Here is a 15,819-nt window from a genome sequence, read left to right as displayed (position 1 = left end):
AAGAGTGCAATGGGAACATATTCTCAGTGACTCGGCTGCTTACCATGCAGCAAGACTCGCGAGCAGGGTGCGAAAACATTGACAACTTGTGGGGGAAGGCATTGCGACAAAGAGGCGGTTGGGGGATGCTTTACGAAAAGTTTGCAACACCCTCACTGGTACTGATAATGTTAACCCAACAGCACGTTTTAACATAATCTTTTTGTGAATAAATTCAACTGTCACAAAACAATACGATTTAGAATGATGCAACATGATCGTCGACACTTATGCGCGCGGAAATGTAGCGACGGAGAATAAAAAGACTAAATTTAGTAAGAAAAATGAGCAGTTGCAAACAGCGCGAGTTACGTCACAGAGGTTCGGGAACACGTGCTTCGCCACGGCTTCGCTCGTTCCATTGATTAACCTTGAGTGTGGGAGGAAACCGAAAATCATCGCAGCACGATAACTCGCAACTCTCCCAGGAGTCTCGTCTGCCGTCAGACAGACAAATTGTGCAAAGTTCCCGTCCCGTGAAGTTCTTCATTTGCAGCCATGCCTGGTGCTAAAGTTATAGTTTTTCTCAGCTCGGTTCGTGAAGGCAGGAATGCTTCAAGGGTTGCCACCTTCATCATCAAACATTTGAAGAACGCTGGATTGGATGTCACTGTTTTCGGTAAGTGTATTCGCACGTTTTTGAAGTTACGCAACACGTCACTTGTAGCTCATATGAAATTTGTGTCATGCAGCCGTACCGAGACTTCAAAAATTATAGATACAACTTTTGCTACAGCTACGTTTTGCTACTTGTCATGCTGAAGATTTTGCTAACACATTTTAAATTCCGAGCTCCCACGTAACGCAATGATTACTCTTTGGTGCAAGCGCTCCCGGGTTCGATTCCCGGTGGGAGCTTTAAAACTTGCTGTGTCGAGCGACTCCGAGACGTGAGCACAATTGGGGAGATACTTGGAAGAAACCGAAGCCAGCGACGATGTGATATGATACGCTGACCACGCATCGCCAAACGAAAAGGCGTTTGGGGGCCTTGGCCCCAACGGTTTGTTTGCACCGCAAATTTTTAAAAATTGCGGACGGCTACCAACACCACCAATCAGTGGCGGCGATTGGGTTCCAAAACTGGGGGCGGGGGGCAAGGACAGTTTAATTCCATTTGTAGATGAGGTTTAGCATAGTGCGCGGGCCAAAGTGGCAAAAAGTGTGGGGGAGGGGGGATAACTGCCACCAATAACTACAATAGTAATAATAATTTGTATATTTTCAACACCTCTTTGATCAGAGCTATGATTCCAAAACAATAAATGACACGTGATAATTGTGTAGTGGGAATGTAGTGATGTAGCATTATTTAGAAGCCGTAGCGAGCTGCATTCTTAGTAATAGTTGGAACTTCTAAAAATGGTGTAACCCCCGAAGTAAGCCCGCCCCCACCCTCATACATTCGAGGGTATGCTGTTAGTGTCCTGGTGCCTTAAAATATACCAGGACGTCAGTTGCGTGAATTTAACGTTTCCCCTGCCAATTAATTAAAAAAAATATTGGTTATTTATTGATAAAATATATGACAAAATAACAAAACATAATAATAAAAGAAAAAATATTGTCTGGTAGGTACTTGATTTATAGTATTTGGTTTCAAGAACGATATTAAGTACCTCGTGAGTGAGGCGGTGGATAGAATAGTAGATGTGAGATCTGTTATTTTTATTCTATAATTATCGCTGTAATTTAATTTGAAATTTAAATGTTGCCATTATGTCGGCAAATCCAGTGCTATAAGGTATTTATTTTGAAGCGAGTATTTTTGTTTCCCTTATTCTGGAGTCCAGAACAAATAACTTGCGTTTTTAATGAAGTGTGTTCCCTGTTACAATATGAAGATTGAAACTAATAATGTTTCAGAACGTATGCAATTTTTTTTTTGATGTGCCGACGTCCCGGAATCCCAGAACAGGGCGTCCCCACCTGGACACAATCTGGCTGTCGTATTATACGTATAGGTATATTAACATTAACAAGTAGTTGGAATTGCAGCGAAACTAATTTTACATTTTTTAAGTTAGGCACATGTTGCCTGCGTCTGTTGACAAAATTTCGAATTGAAAGTGTTTCCAGCAGGCCTGTAGCCGGAATTTTATTTCAGGGGGGACTCATCCCTTATCAGCACGGGCTTCGCCAGAAATATTTGTAGAGGGGGTCACGCCATTGATAAAACTTGATTAGTAGAAATAATAATGACAATAATAATTATTGTTTTTTACAATCATAAAAGTTATTAAAAATATATCAATTTCAATCTAAAATGTATTATTATTACATAACTAAATGGAGAGAATTTGCTACTCAATTCACCTTATCAGTGAATATCTAACACAATTGTTGTCCATTATCTTTCGTTATTGTATTTTATTAACTTTTACACAATCGTTCAAAAAAGGGCTTTAACAGTTATTGTAAAGCTGTGGATCCATTTATTCTATGGATTAAATGGTAGAATATAAAAATACAACCTTATTCCTCTATTATACACTAAACGTTTTTCGATGAAATGCAATTGTTACTGTGATTATAACTTTATTTCTGTTAACAATAAAAATAACATTTAAATTAGATATTTGTAGGATTTCGTGAGGGGGCTTCAGCCCCCTTAGCCCTCCCCCATGGCTACGTGCCTGGTTGCCATCTAAGGTGACATAAGCCCTAAGATTGCACTTTTTCTCTTAACCCATATAATTGCCAACCCAAAGCCAATCAATCATGCTGCACATGGCCCACTGGTCGAAAATGTCATTAACATGTCATCAGCACAGAGGGTAGACCCACTTTAACCTGTATCCCCAGTCCCGATAAGTCTATGACGTCATAATGTCGACTCATTGCCCAAACACTCCGTTATAATGTGCTTTTAGAGTTTTACATTTTCAGTACACCGATCTCAGTCGTCCCAGGTTCGAACTCTGTCCCATCGTGAACTTCGTCACACATCCTCATCGCTGCAATTAACGCAAGAGGCAGAAAAGCGACGAAAGAGTCCGAAATAGATGGAAAGAAAGAAAGCTGTTTACGAGTATCAGTGTGTATACAGGGTAGGCACAAAGCCCTTGAACAACATTATATTTTATCGTTAATGTCGGGTCTATTTCAGATTGAATGACACTGATACGAGTGTCTATACCAAAGAAAAAAAGACTTAGAGCCAGTTTGTGTGTGCATGATCGTGCTAGACCAGTGGCGCAACCACAGGGGGGCATTGCCCCCCAACCTTCGATGGAAGTCAAATCTAGGGGGGGCAAGGGGAGCAAACATTGACGGCTAAGGGCACCAGCAGGGGGGGGGGCAGAGGAGAATTGCCCCCTTTGATTTCAAATTTTATGCAAATTAAAATACATTTCGTAAAATTTTCTTGCTCTCTTCCCTCGCAAAGTCCACTTTTCTCGGTTTCGTCAAGCTCAGACCCTTAGCTATGGGGCAGCGGGAGTCGGCCATGGATGCCGAGCGATCTAAATGAAAAAAGTTGTATAAGAGAGAATGCTATGGCGACCAGTGAAATTATTTGTGCCCTATTAAATCAATATTGTTTCAAATTGCAAAAACTGGATCCAAAAATGTTCTTCCTCGCTTCGGTCGCGGTGTGATTGTTTTATGTAATGTAATGAATTTAAATAATATGTGTTGTGTGTGTGTGTGTATATATATATATATATATATATATATATATATATATATATATATATATATATATATATATATATATATATATATTTATTGGATAAACTCGATTAATGTTAGCATGTTGCATATATATTTTCTTATTGTATGTCGTTTCGTGTTGCATATGTGTAAGACATAAAAGTTATACATGTTATGTGTACAAAAATTACTATCTAAGGAATGCATTTATCATTCATTTTGTGCCATTCAAAAATACAGTGTGTGTGTTTGTTTTCCATTATTAGCTAATGTGAAATTGACGGTGTTATAAAATATTTCAAATCGCTTGTTCCAAACAAATGCTTTAGTACAGATTTCTACCCCCTCCCCTCTTTGCGTAATTTATGAGGATAATAACGTTTTTGATACTACTACTATTACTACTAGTACCACTAGTAATAATAATAATGTCATTATTGTTGTTATTATTATTATTGTTGTTGGTACGTTTATCCTGGTACTTGCCCCCCCCCCCCAGACAAAAATTCGTGTTTGCGCCTCGGTGCTAGACAAGATATACGAGCACGGTTTTCACAGAGGTTCATTGAGTCTGCACCAAAACGCGACACCTTGTATTCTTGGAAGAAGGGTTTTGGAACTGGAAGTGTCCTTTACGCAAAACGTTATGGCCTCCTCGAAGTCCGGACTTAACTACATATATGTAGGGTAGACTCTAGTGAAATATTAAAATTTCATGACTTCGCTTGCAGACGATTGACGACCTGCAAAAGGTTGACAAAGAGTGCTTCCTCGAAATGTAGCCACCAAGGAAGAAAATGTCCCAAACCACATGAGGAAAAATCAATTTTTGTGCCTGTAATGAACGGCAACATGCAGACATTATTCGAAGTTAGTTGCCCAGGGACTTTGTGCCCACCCTGTACTTTGTTCCTTTTTAAAGCGCAAATCAGTGCATGGCATCTGCTAGTTTTCAGTGTAATATTTTGGAGGTGGAGTGCATGGGGGGAAGGGGGCGAGATACGCCACTGGGAATAATAACGCCAAGACATTAAGTTCTGTTTTAGAGGCATCTTCGTAATAATTACACTTGTTGTTATCTGCATGTGTCTTCTACGTCGTTCTCCTACCCCTTTTGGCTAATCGCGAATTGTTTGTTCAACGAATTGTCTCTACAAAAAGTTATAGTTTTGTGTATAAGTCACACAACGCAGTCCATATTTTAAAAAGGTCTGTATTGCTGCTACAACCATTTTCGTCTTCTTCTAAGAGAACCAAACCCAACAAGCCTAACCTAACTTCCACAGATTATTGCCGCACCCCAAAAAGCTACCAGCCAATGGCAATGTTTAAAATAGTTGTAGCAGCAATCATTACCTTTTAAAAATTCCATAGGCACTAAAAAGAACGTTTGGAGATTGAAATGTTACAGAAACAACTTCTTTTGTTGTGCAATTAAGAGTCCACGAGATCTAGTCCCGATAGAAACTTGCGTTAAGATCTCACACAAAGCTACGCAGTTTGCTCATGCCTATCTGGTATATTTGCCATGTGCACTGGCAACACTGAGGACTAGCAGTGTTTTTTTTTCTTATTGCCCTTGCACACTGTTATCCTCAAGGTTCCTTTTCTCGGGAGTTATGGATTTTATTGTTTCTGTGCGATAGAAAGGAAACAAGTTAAACACTGGTTCTTGAAATGAATATTTTTTTAATGGGCGCGGCTTATCTTTTTGGATTATTTAATGTCATCGATCAGTGATGTTCATCTATGCGTAAACGAAAATAGTCTATATCTACACGTAAGGAATATAGACTATGTAATACGTGCAGACAGTGTAATATATGTATACAATACGGCAGCGAGCGTAAGCTTAACACTTAACAGGCACTCTAGTGAAGTAAAGTTATCTTGCATTTCAACTGATGAAAATGGAATTGTCTTCCGCTCTTTGCAACATCAAACTGTGAAATAATCTCGTGATTGATGTAAAAATATACTACTTTTGTGTAACGATTGCGACGTGTTTTTGTAAATGATTGACTTTCAACTTGCCTCGATACCACTAATGTGCTTGAATTATTTTTTAGTGTAGTTTTCATTGTCTGCGTAGACTTATGGCCTATGGAACTATAAACCAATATAATCTGCACGCATATGCGTAACTTGGCGGGGGCAAGGGGGCGCTTGCCCCCCCCCCCAAATGTTCAGGTTTATTAAACTTTACAAGTTAGGGAACCTGAGGAGCAAAGTAATAAAGAGTATTATTTGTGATTTCGCAAACGTCACAGTTATTTAGCAAATAATCCTCGACGCTGTTTTTATTGGATGGAAAACTTTTCGAATCTCTTCAAAAAGGTTTGATTCTGCCCCCTCAAAATTAGGCTCAGTTTGATTCTGCCCCCTCAAAATTAGGTCCCAAGTTAAGCTCATGTCTGCAGGAAGCTGCGGAGGAAATTGAGATGAGTTGCCGTAGATTATGTAACCTGGCATTAACCTTGAAGACAGGAAGAAGCGAAGAGGAGACAAAGTTGGATCTCACGATCTGTCGAATAGGACTAGTTTAACCAAGAGAAGATGATTAACGTTTTCTTGATGTCGCCAACTAGGTTCTACATTTTATTCTGTGACGAATGAATTAATTCATTTATTTTACTTCGCGTTTCTGCCACTTTTGGCTAATTGCGAAGATGAAGATGAATGGTGATAAGTAGGGTTCGGAAGTTGAAGACCTATAAATTGCCAAAAAAGACCTATAAAAAGACATAAAACGGAAAAAAAGGGCGTATAAATGCGATCCAAATTAATTAATAACTTCAGTTTTAATTACATATTTAATGAATAAAAAAATACAAAATTCTGGTGGTATGGAACACACAGTGCGAAAAACTATCTGAATGAAATGCATCTTCTTTCAGTCCAAAAATGTTTTTCTCTCGTTTCAGGGATGGTTCAAATATATTTATTTCTTTCTTTACTACAGAAAGGATATTTGAGAGGTGATGAACTGATGATGATTCGAATTGAGAATGGGCAGTAAAAACGTAGTGGAAACAAGGTGAAGTTGCAAAAAAAGCCGTTATGACCTAAAAAAAGACTAAAAAAGGACCAATAAGCCATAAAACGCCTAAGAAGGCAAAAAAGGACAAAGAAAACCCACCTTTTTCTGGCCTATAATGACCCAAAATGAACATATATTATGTTGGGCCTCGTCTTCGGACACTAGGAAGAAAAAGGATTTTTCCTCAACTTCCGACCCCTAGTGATAAGATTAAATAGATGAAGGAACATTCACAGACACACGTGGACAGTACAACACGAGTCCCACAAGAGGATTATCCTCGGTGCATGTCCAGACGCCAGAGCCCCTTTAGTCTGCTAAATGCAGTCCAGGGTGTACTACGTGGAAGTGAGGTTGGCATTTGGGTAACTTTCGAAAAATCCTGTTTAATGTTATAGATTGCCTTGTTAGTTTTATACGTCAAGGAGGGAAGTCCTCATTTTGAAACGATTTAATTGTTACTAAGTTTTAGATGTCTCGAGGGATGTACCCTTAATCAGACCTAAATCTCCTTTCTGATCAACAAGAACGTTCTGTTACGTACCCAATAGGACCAAGTAATGTAAATAGTTTGCCTAAGAGGAATAGAGATGGCAGCACCAGGTGTGCAAGATTAAGAATTAGCATAATATATGTGAATAACTTTATAAATAAGAACAAAGCAAATTGGAAAGATGAAAAACAATAGAATCTACTATAAGAAGAGAAAGAATAAATATAAAAGAAATAAATTAATATATATATTCGATAAATCAAATCAGTGATCATATGTAAGTTAATACGAAAATTAAAGAAGTCAAAGCATTGATACAAGTTTGTGTCTTTGAACAGACATTGCATCTGTCTGATTGATTTATCATTCCCATAGCGGAAATTTTGTTTACATCAGTGGCGGCGCGTTCCAATCGACGCCCCACAGCACTTTTTGATTGCGCGTTTCAACCGTAGCACCTACTTGGATGCGCGTGTCAGTCGTTTGCACCAAGTATACACTCTGTTGTACCCAGTTAGTGTTGGCGCGTTCCAATCGCAGCCGCAAGGGAGAATATTAGTATTATTCCCAAAGTTTAAAGGAAAGAGCTGGATAAAGGAATTCATTAAATCGTCAAAACATAAATAAATTGAAATCCAGAGGGAAGTTCACAAAGAAGACAAGAGGGAAGTCCAGATCCAGATCTGTCCATTAAGAAAGAAGTCCAGATCTGTCCATTAAGAAGGAAGTCCAGATAGAAGAATATACAAATCGAAGAAAGGAAATAATAAGAAAACATATTGAGATAAAACTTGACTGTAGATGAGAATTTTAAAGAAAAGTAGCTTATGTAAATATTCTATTTCCATGTATCCTTGTTTATATAATATATTCGTTTAAACGTCTCCATTGGAAGGCATCCTGTCTGGTTTCGTTGTCTACAAAGAACCCTACCCTAAGCTAGCTGAGGTTTATGATTAAGATTTATGCTCCTTGCACCAAATAGAGGTAGCAGTTCGTCACTTCTTTTCCAACGGAGTGCGGTTATCGGTGCTCGACAACGCCGGGGTAACCGGCTACGAATCCCGACATGGGCGTAAAATAACCTAATTCACTCACTCACTTCTTTTCCAGATCTGTTTAAACTCCACTTTTCTCATAGAGACTATTGGGAACTGGGTGTAAAGTTTCAGTTCCATTCAGAGTACTATTTTTAGATTGAATGTGCTTTAATACCTTCTTAGGTTAATTTTGACGAAGAGGATAAATGGCCAGATGATATAGTTAAACACAAACACATCTTCCGGTCTTCAGTTAATTTGATATCAACTCTGAACTGAAACTAGCTTTTCTATTTTCTGATATAATTACGATACTTGGAATAGACTGGAAATGTTACCCCTAGGGCTATCAGGCCAAACACATCAATTTTTTTCGATTTTTCAACTGTGATTTTGTTTATAAAAAAATGAAAATAAATTGCATTGTTCGCTACGGTGTTCCCAATATTTCTGTATTACTCTTTCTTCATAAAAACATAAATCTAATTGTGAGTTTTTGTGAATGGTAAAATATGTGTGTAACACTCATGCAATAATTGGTTATTTTTTTTTATTATTTATGGTAATTTTTATAATTATTATAATTAATAAAGGAAGCAGTGATTCAATAACAATATAGTTTCTTACATTTTAGTGATAAAATGAAATGTGTGAGCTTGTGCGGTAGGTAAGTAAGTTTTTCGTACGGGTAAAATTTTAAATTTGATTAATGATTTTATTTATGCTTCTTTTAGGATTTGAAGTGCAACCACACTGATGCGGAATGCTTTGGTTACGTGACAACGGCAATAGATTTCAATACTATCATTTAAGTAATTCAAGATAAGCTTATCTAATCGCCAAGGTAGCGCGTTCTCGAACGCGTTCAAGAGAAATGCATGCTTTAACTAGGTTAGTGAGTAAGAGGGACACAACAAGTTTGCATCTTCCGACGAACCGACAGAATAATAACATTTTACCGTCCGTTCAGAGGATACTAATCCCTCTTTTGGTAGTAAAACAGAGAAATACTTTGAGTTTGTCAAATATGTTTTGTTCGACGCCTTTTTACCCATCGAAACCCTCCGAACATGTGCTACTATTTCATACCAAATCTGTAAACATAACCAAAATCATTGCCATTTGAAAGGCCTCCAGCAGAGCAACTTACTTGCATTAACAATATTATCTCTTTGACGTCTCCTTTCAATTCTACAAAGCGTGTATTACCAAGACCATCTTGAGCTTCAGGCCACAGCGCTCAGTCAAGACGTCATCATCTGGAGGCGATCGTCTTAACGCTGTAAACCCCTTGTCGTAATTTTACCGTAGATAATTAAGGTATATTTATTTCTTTTATGAAGTTAAATTTTGACATTTACCCTCCCGACGAATATAGAAGAAAATTGTATAATATTGAATATTTACACCAAAATTTTCATTCAGGCCACCACAAAAATTCCTACCATAGCACAAAGAAAGAGTTGGTAACCGTTAGAAACTTCCTGGCGGAAAAATTTAAATATTGTATATCTTTGAAAAATATTATCGGGAATATTTGTCAGCTACAGTAAAACTCGTAACTGCTTTTGTATGAACTTTTGTATGTAAAATCAATTGATTAAATAAAAAATAAGCCGTGTTAGGTTGACCGTAAACTTTCCAAGTTACCTAATTAATTAAATTGTCTTTGACTCTACCCAAAATTGATCATCCAGATAAAGCAGATATTCTGCTTAGCTATACAATCTCAATACAAAAGCTTAATTTCTATATCCTTGCAGCAAAAGCGAAACAAATTGGTACAAGGGCAATGTTACATTTCTGTAAAGACTAAACCTAAATCATTTGTCATATTGTAATTTCGATCCTATTGACTTTATTGAACGAGAGATAATATACAAATTGAATCTTTTCATTGTCGTTAGTAAGATCTGCGACAATAACTTAAGAGTTTCATTGAAAAAAAGCAGGTTAATATTTCGATCTTAGCGTTCACTTGGGATATAAACATTTGGAATATTTCCTTACACTGTTTTTACATTCTGTTAATAACATCGTGAAGAATGTTAATAAATTATGAAACAATAAACATTATCACTGATTTAATAATCAAAGTTACGAACATTGAAGCTTCACAAAGCTTCAGTTCATATGAAACAGTATTATAAAATTTAATGCATTTGTAGTTCATATTAACATAGCTAGGTAACAAAATGCTTTCTGTGTGAAAACATTTGTATTTGAAACATAAGCAATATATTCTTGGATAGTTTTTCACACGAATATCTCATCGAAGTTCTTGTTATACATCGCACCCTTGTATTTGAATATACAACATATCTTCCGATTAGCATAAAGAACCATAAAGCGGGATAAAATAAGAATGTAAATGTACACATGTATCAACTTTACACCGTTGAATAGCTTTCTTTCATTAAAAACATTTTGAAACTGAAAATTTGTGTAAATAATATGAAAATTTTATCGAATGCTTGCATACAATTTTCACTAACATATTGCTTTAGTAGACACGAACGTAATATTTTAAACGTTTGTAATTCAGGGTAAATTATTTGATATTTCTAATAACAACAAATGTTGACATGACCACATTTAAGAGTATATTAGATGCCTATTCCGTACACATGAAATGTTTACATCATGAACTATAACTCTTATTTATTTATGAGTATAAAACCTTTGTTACTTAACTTGTATATTTTCGTAGGGACCGAATCACATGGAATTGCCCTAAACATTTCTCATTTTCAGCAACATCTTGAAGAAATGTGAACGTTACTTTCTCATCATAATTGCCTCTGTAAATGAGCACACAACACTTATACACCATACCTCTTGCACATTTAAGCATATTTACAAGTCATGTAAACTCGATTACAGTTCCTAAATTAGCATTACAATTCCATATTCACTAAAAAGGTCCATCATTGATTCCGAAGAAGCAAATCAGACATGGCGGCTATCTCGCCTCCAGTTGATGACGATTAGTCACGTGACCGGAGCAAGCCATGAGGCTTTCAGATTGAGAAGGTAATGGTATTACGCTGTTGAATGCAACTATGATGTACAGGTTCATGGTTGCCAGTACAGGTTCATGGTTGCCACTATCTCTATCCCCGGAGCAAGACCGTGCGTGTCTTGGTAGAGGAAGCAGTACAAACTGCTGCTAAAACCTGGTTTACATTGGTCGAGTAGACGGGAGAGTAGCTGGAGCGAGCTACTCTCCCCGTGTAAACAACTGGGGAGAGTACTGGAGCCAGTACTCGCTCCAGTAGTCAGGACAGTCGAGTGGGTGACCAAGGAAGACAGCGACTCGACCGAGTTCCTTCCTCCCCATAGACTTTTTCACTCGTGCGTAAACTCGACAGACCACTCGGTCAATGTAAACGCTTTCTGAGGACAGTATAGTCTCTGTGTTGTGCGAGTGTCCAATGTCCATGGAATTTGTGTCGTTTATAGGAACATAATAAACTACGGGCGTATGGTGCTTTAAGTGTAGGAGATGAGACGATGTATTTGGCGTAGAAATAAAATTAAAAATAAGTAATTTACGTTCTACCACATAGTGGTTCGGATCCCTCTTTAAACTGTAGGTCCAGTCCCGATTAGCCATTCTGTGCATAAAGTGGACTTAAAACAACAATTCAATTCAATATGCTCCTCTTGTGTCAGCCGAAGTAGAAAGCTTTTCTCAGTACACTCGCCTCACTTAGTACTCCTTCAGTTTGTTTCTTTATACAGCATGTTTGCAGAAGATATAATTCAACATATAAGTGTATCAATATACGCTGTATAAAACACACCTTATTAATAACTTCGTTGACCTTGTACAAAGACTTTGCTGGCTGACAATAGACAATTATTTTTGTTTAAAAATTTACAATTCATTGTGCATTGCAACTCAGGGCTTGTAAAGCGAACTAAAAGTAGCATGTGAAAATATCTCGTCATATGTTAAATATTGATGTTTGAAAGCGTTCAGTTGTAAGGTAATATTTTTCAATTTATAGTGCATATTTTTTACTATTTATGGTCATAAGAACATTTTCTTATTTTGCATATTTTAGTGATTTTAGGCCATACTAATCAGATATAATTGTTTCTCATTTCAGATCCCTTGGAGATGAACATCCCCCTGATTCAACAGCCCTTGCACTTCTACCCAGACCGCAGCCAGGCGCCCCAGTGGATGCAGGACGCCAACGAACAGATCAAGGCGTCGGACGGCTTTGTTGTCGTCACCTCAGAGTACAACTGCGGGACTCCCCCGGCCCTCTCCAACATGCTGGACCACTTCCCGCCGGCCTCTTTCAAGCACAGACCTTGCTGCCTCTGTACATACTCTATGGGTAAGTTCAAAGCTTAACTAATCTCTTTACCTCATTCGAACCCACGGTGTTGCCAAGTGCCTGGGCTTCCTCAGACTGAAAATGAATTATACTTGAAATTGAAAGGCTTTAAGCAACAATTATATAATTTGAGTTTCTAGGCTACTAGAACAGTCTATATTTAATCACTGTCTTGGAATATTTATGAAATCAGGCATGTTGTGTTTCGTTATAAGCATTTACTCCATACATAACGCAATCAAAATAACAGTAATATTTATTTAGCTTAATGTGCTACATGATTTTGCAATATACTTCCAATATAAAACAGTATCTTCAATTAATTCTTTACTCAAATCCAACTCTTTTGATTAATTGATTTGCTTTATTTTACTTCGCCACTTTTGGCTAATTTGCGAAGATGGGGATGAGTGATTATATGATGAAATTGATAAATGGACACTAACAAACATCCATGCCCAGGACAGGATTCGAACCCGTAACCCCTGGCGTCATAGCGCGATGTGCTAACCACTCCGCCACGGGGGCCGGCCCAACTCTTTTTAAAAACAAATAGCCACACTTATGCAATCAGAAATAAGTTTTTTTTGGCGTTACTCAAGGGAGACGCCCCCAGTTTGGCTCTTAAGCCGCCCCTACGAGTCCGAGCAATATGTAGGCGACACGTTGGAAATGTTGCATATGATTTCCGAAGGTTGATTTTTCAATTTACACGTGTCACTTGTCGCCTGCCGCTTTGATCTGATCATGCATCGCCTCGGTCTGTTGTTAGCCTGTGTGCAGTGAATGCTTTTCTACAGACTGGATGGATTTCGTGACCCTTGCCACTTCGGTGTGAGACCTCGCGTGTAGCATGTCGCTTGGGTCTGAAAGTTCTCTGAGGTAGTAGAGAAAATATCGGGATTTGTTATAAAGAAACTAAAGAAATACATTTTCCATTGTTGTGGAGTTCTTCTTAAATAACCCTGTATCATTTCTCCCTACATTTCAGGCCACTTTGGCGGCGTTCGCCTCTCCACACTGATACTTCCGTTCCTACACGAATTTGGATTTCTGGTCCAACCCAAGATCCTCCGCATCCCCACCGTCCACACGGCCATCAGCCCCGAAGGAGAGGCGGCTGACGAGGACCTGGCGAAACGCGCCGAGCTCTTCACTCAGCAGTTCAGCTGGTACGTGGAAGCCATCAAGCAACACAAGGAGAAGTGTGAGGTCCCCCTATAGAGAACATTTAACTCGCAGTTGAAATTCACGAACAGAATTCGTAGTGAAGTGTACGGACACCAATAAAATCAATATTGTAGCGAACTGTTATGAAATATGAATCATTAATATCGTATGTCCGAGAAGTATCCGTCCGTACCTCTAGATTATATTACATATTTATTTGTTATAACATATGTTTATATCTGTGGCATTCCCTGTCAATTTTTTCAAATTAAATGTAACTTTATTCTATTTTGTGAGTCAACAATGTAGACTTGTCATTTGAAAAAAAACAAGTATATACATGTTCAAGTTGGAAGCTAGCAGTGTTTTACATATTATTAATTTATTTTAACTTTTTGACTTACGTTTGTTTTGTATTGTGTCCCACTTGTGACATAAGAACAACAATTAATTTATCCTTTAACTGTTTCATTTCCCTTCAACTTCACCAGAATATTAAAAGGTCAATTAAGACAAATCATTTACTTTTCATCATTTGACAATTCACAGAAATTAAAATAAATTTATTACGTAAAGAGGCAATGTTTTATCTGTCTCACCCGTTACACAAAAATGTTCACTTGTAGCTATACATCTGGGAAAGTATTTTAAGGGTAGTTTTGTTCAATCAACAGTATTTAGTTTGATAATTCATTGCACAGAAACTGTAAGAAAAATGTTGCTTAACTATCTGTAGAACGACAAAAATGTTGTCTGAGCGTTCCACCCATGACAATGCAATCCCCCATCTATTTATATTATAACATACTTGCGAGCGAGAAACTCAATAAGCTACCATGATAATAAAACTGTAAAAAAATCAAAATTTAAATCAAAATTCAGCTCATGTCTGCATACTTAAACTTTCTAATAATATTAAACACATAAAGTCATGAACGTCAACAGGTTAAGTTAGTTCACTACCAATTGTCCTGTGAGTATAAAGCGGATGTAAAGTTGAAAATTAAAATAATATCGACCAATTTTCAACAGTCTCAACATGATGCATGTAGGTACGGTACGGGACTTTTTGGACATACTGTACAGAACTTCTGTTACTAATTTAAAGTATGACCTGATGTCCGCAATACAACCTGTACAGGTGACCTTATTACACGTAGTTCGTAAGTTGTCCATGTCGCGTTAGTATTAAAGTAAATTAATTTAAAATGATTTTAGAACTTGTTCACTGAAGTGATAAATATGGATGGTACAGCTGTGTGAATTGTGGTTATAAAAAATTACAGCGCCTTCTCATACATCGCACCCATAATATGTAATTTGTAATGTTAATTGCAAAGTGTTCTTGTTTTAAAATGGCAGTTTTGCTTTGTGCTTAAATTTACTCTTTTAAGTTACTTTTTTCTAAAATCATGTCAACTAACATATTGGCCTCAAGTGTAAACTATCGTCTTTGATTATGTGTGTTCTACTCAGCTTTTACAAATGTAAATACCTGTTTAACATAGTTATGTATATTTTTTTAAATATATGTAATATTGTACGGATCAACTTCATAAATAAATGTTTCTAGGATATCATTACTGTTTTTGTGACCTCACTATGAACTATGAATAAAATATTTACGGATTCCCAATAACTCTCGGTTTTGTCTCGATATTAGAGACGAGGTCCAGAATTTAAACTAAATACAGTGGACACTCTTTAATTCGAACAGAAGTTTATTCGCCTTGAAACCATATTTATGACGTGACGTTCTTGTTAACTCGAATTTTGGATAATTCGAACTGTTCCCTTGAAGTTCAAATTAAAAAGAGTGCACTGTATTTTTTTCATTCTCTTCTTAACATTTTTAACTACTACTTTCGTATGAGAAGACCGTTCAGTTTAGCTTTCAATTTCTCTCTGAACTAATCTGATAACTCTTATCCAAGAAATCCAACTATCCTTCGAAATATGACAATCTAAAGACTCCTGACCATCATTTCTTGATAATTGATAAAATATTTCCTATCTATACATGGGCAAAAC

At 37.2% G+C, this 15,819-nt stretch overlaps 1 protein-coding gene across 1 annotated transcript; it reads left to right on the top strand.

The window, feature by feature from the left end:
* Positions 1 to 358: 358 nt before the first annotated feature.
* Positions 359 to 15,359, top strand: LOC145980766 (quinone reductase-like). The gene is made up of 3 exons (XM_083113832.1): positions 359 to 658; positions 12,382 to 12,618; positions 13,610 to 15,359. The coding sequence occupies exons 1-3, from the start codon at positions 538 to 540 to the stop codon at positions 13,840 to 13,842; spliced, it is 591 nt and encodes a 196-aa protein (XP_082969958.1). The 5' UTR covers positions 359 to 537; the 3' UTR covers positions 13,843 to 15,359.
* The last annotated feature ends 460 nt before the right edge of the window (positions 15,360 to 15,819 follow it).

This window comes from Lepisma saccharinum, chromosome 28 (genome assembly GCF_977018435.1).
Source record: "Lepisma saccharinum chromosome 28, izLepSacc3.1, whole genome shotgun sequence".
NCBI lineage: Eukaryota > Metazoa > Arthropoda > Insecta > Zygentoma > Lepismatidae > Lepisma > Lepisma saccharinum.
The sequence above is the reverse complement of the archived record's forward strand: the minus strand, read 5'-3'. Positions and strand labels throughout refer to the sequence as shown.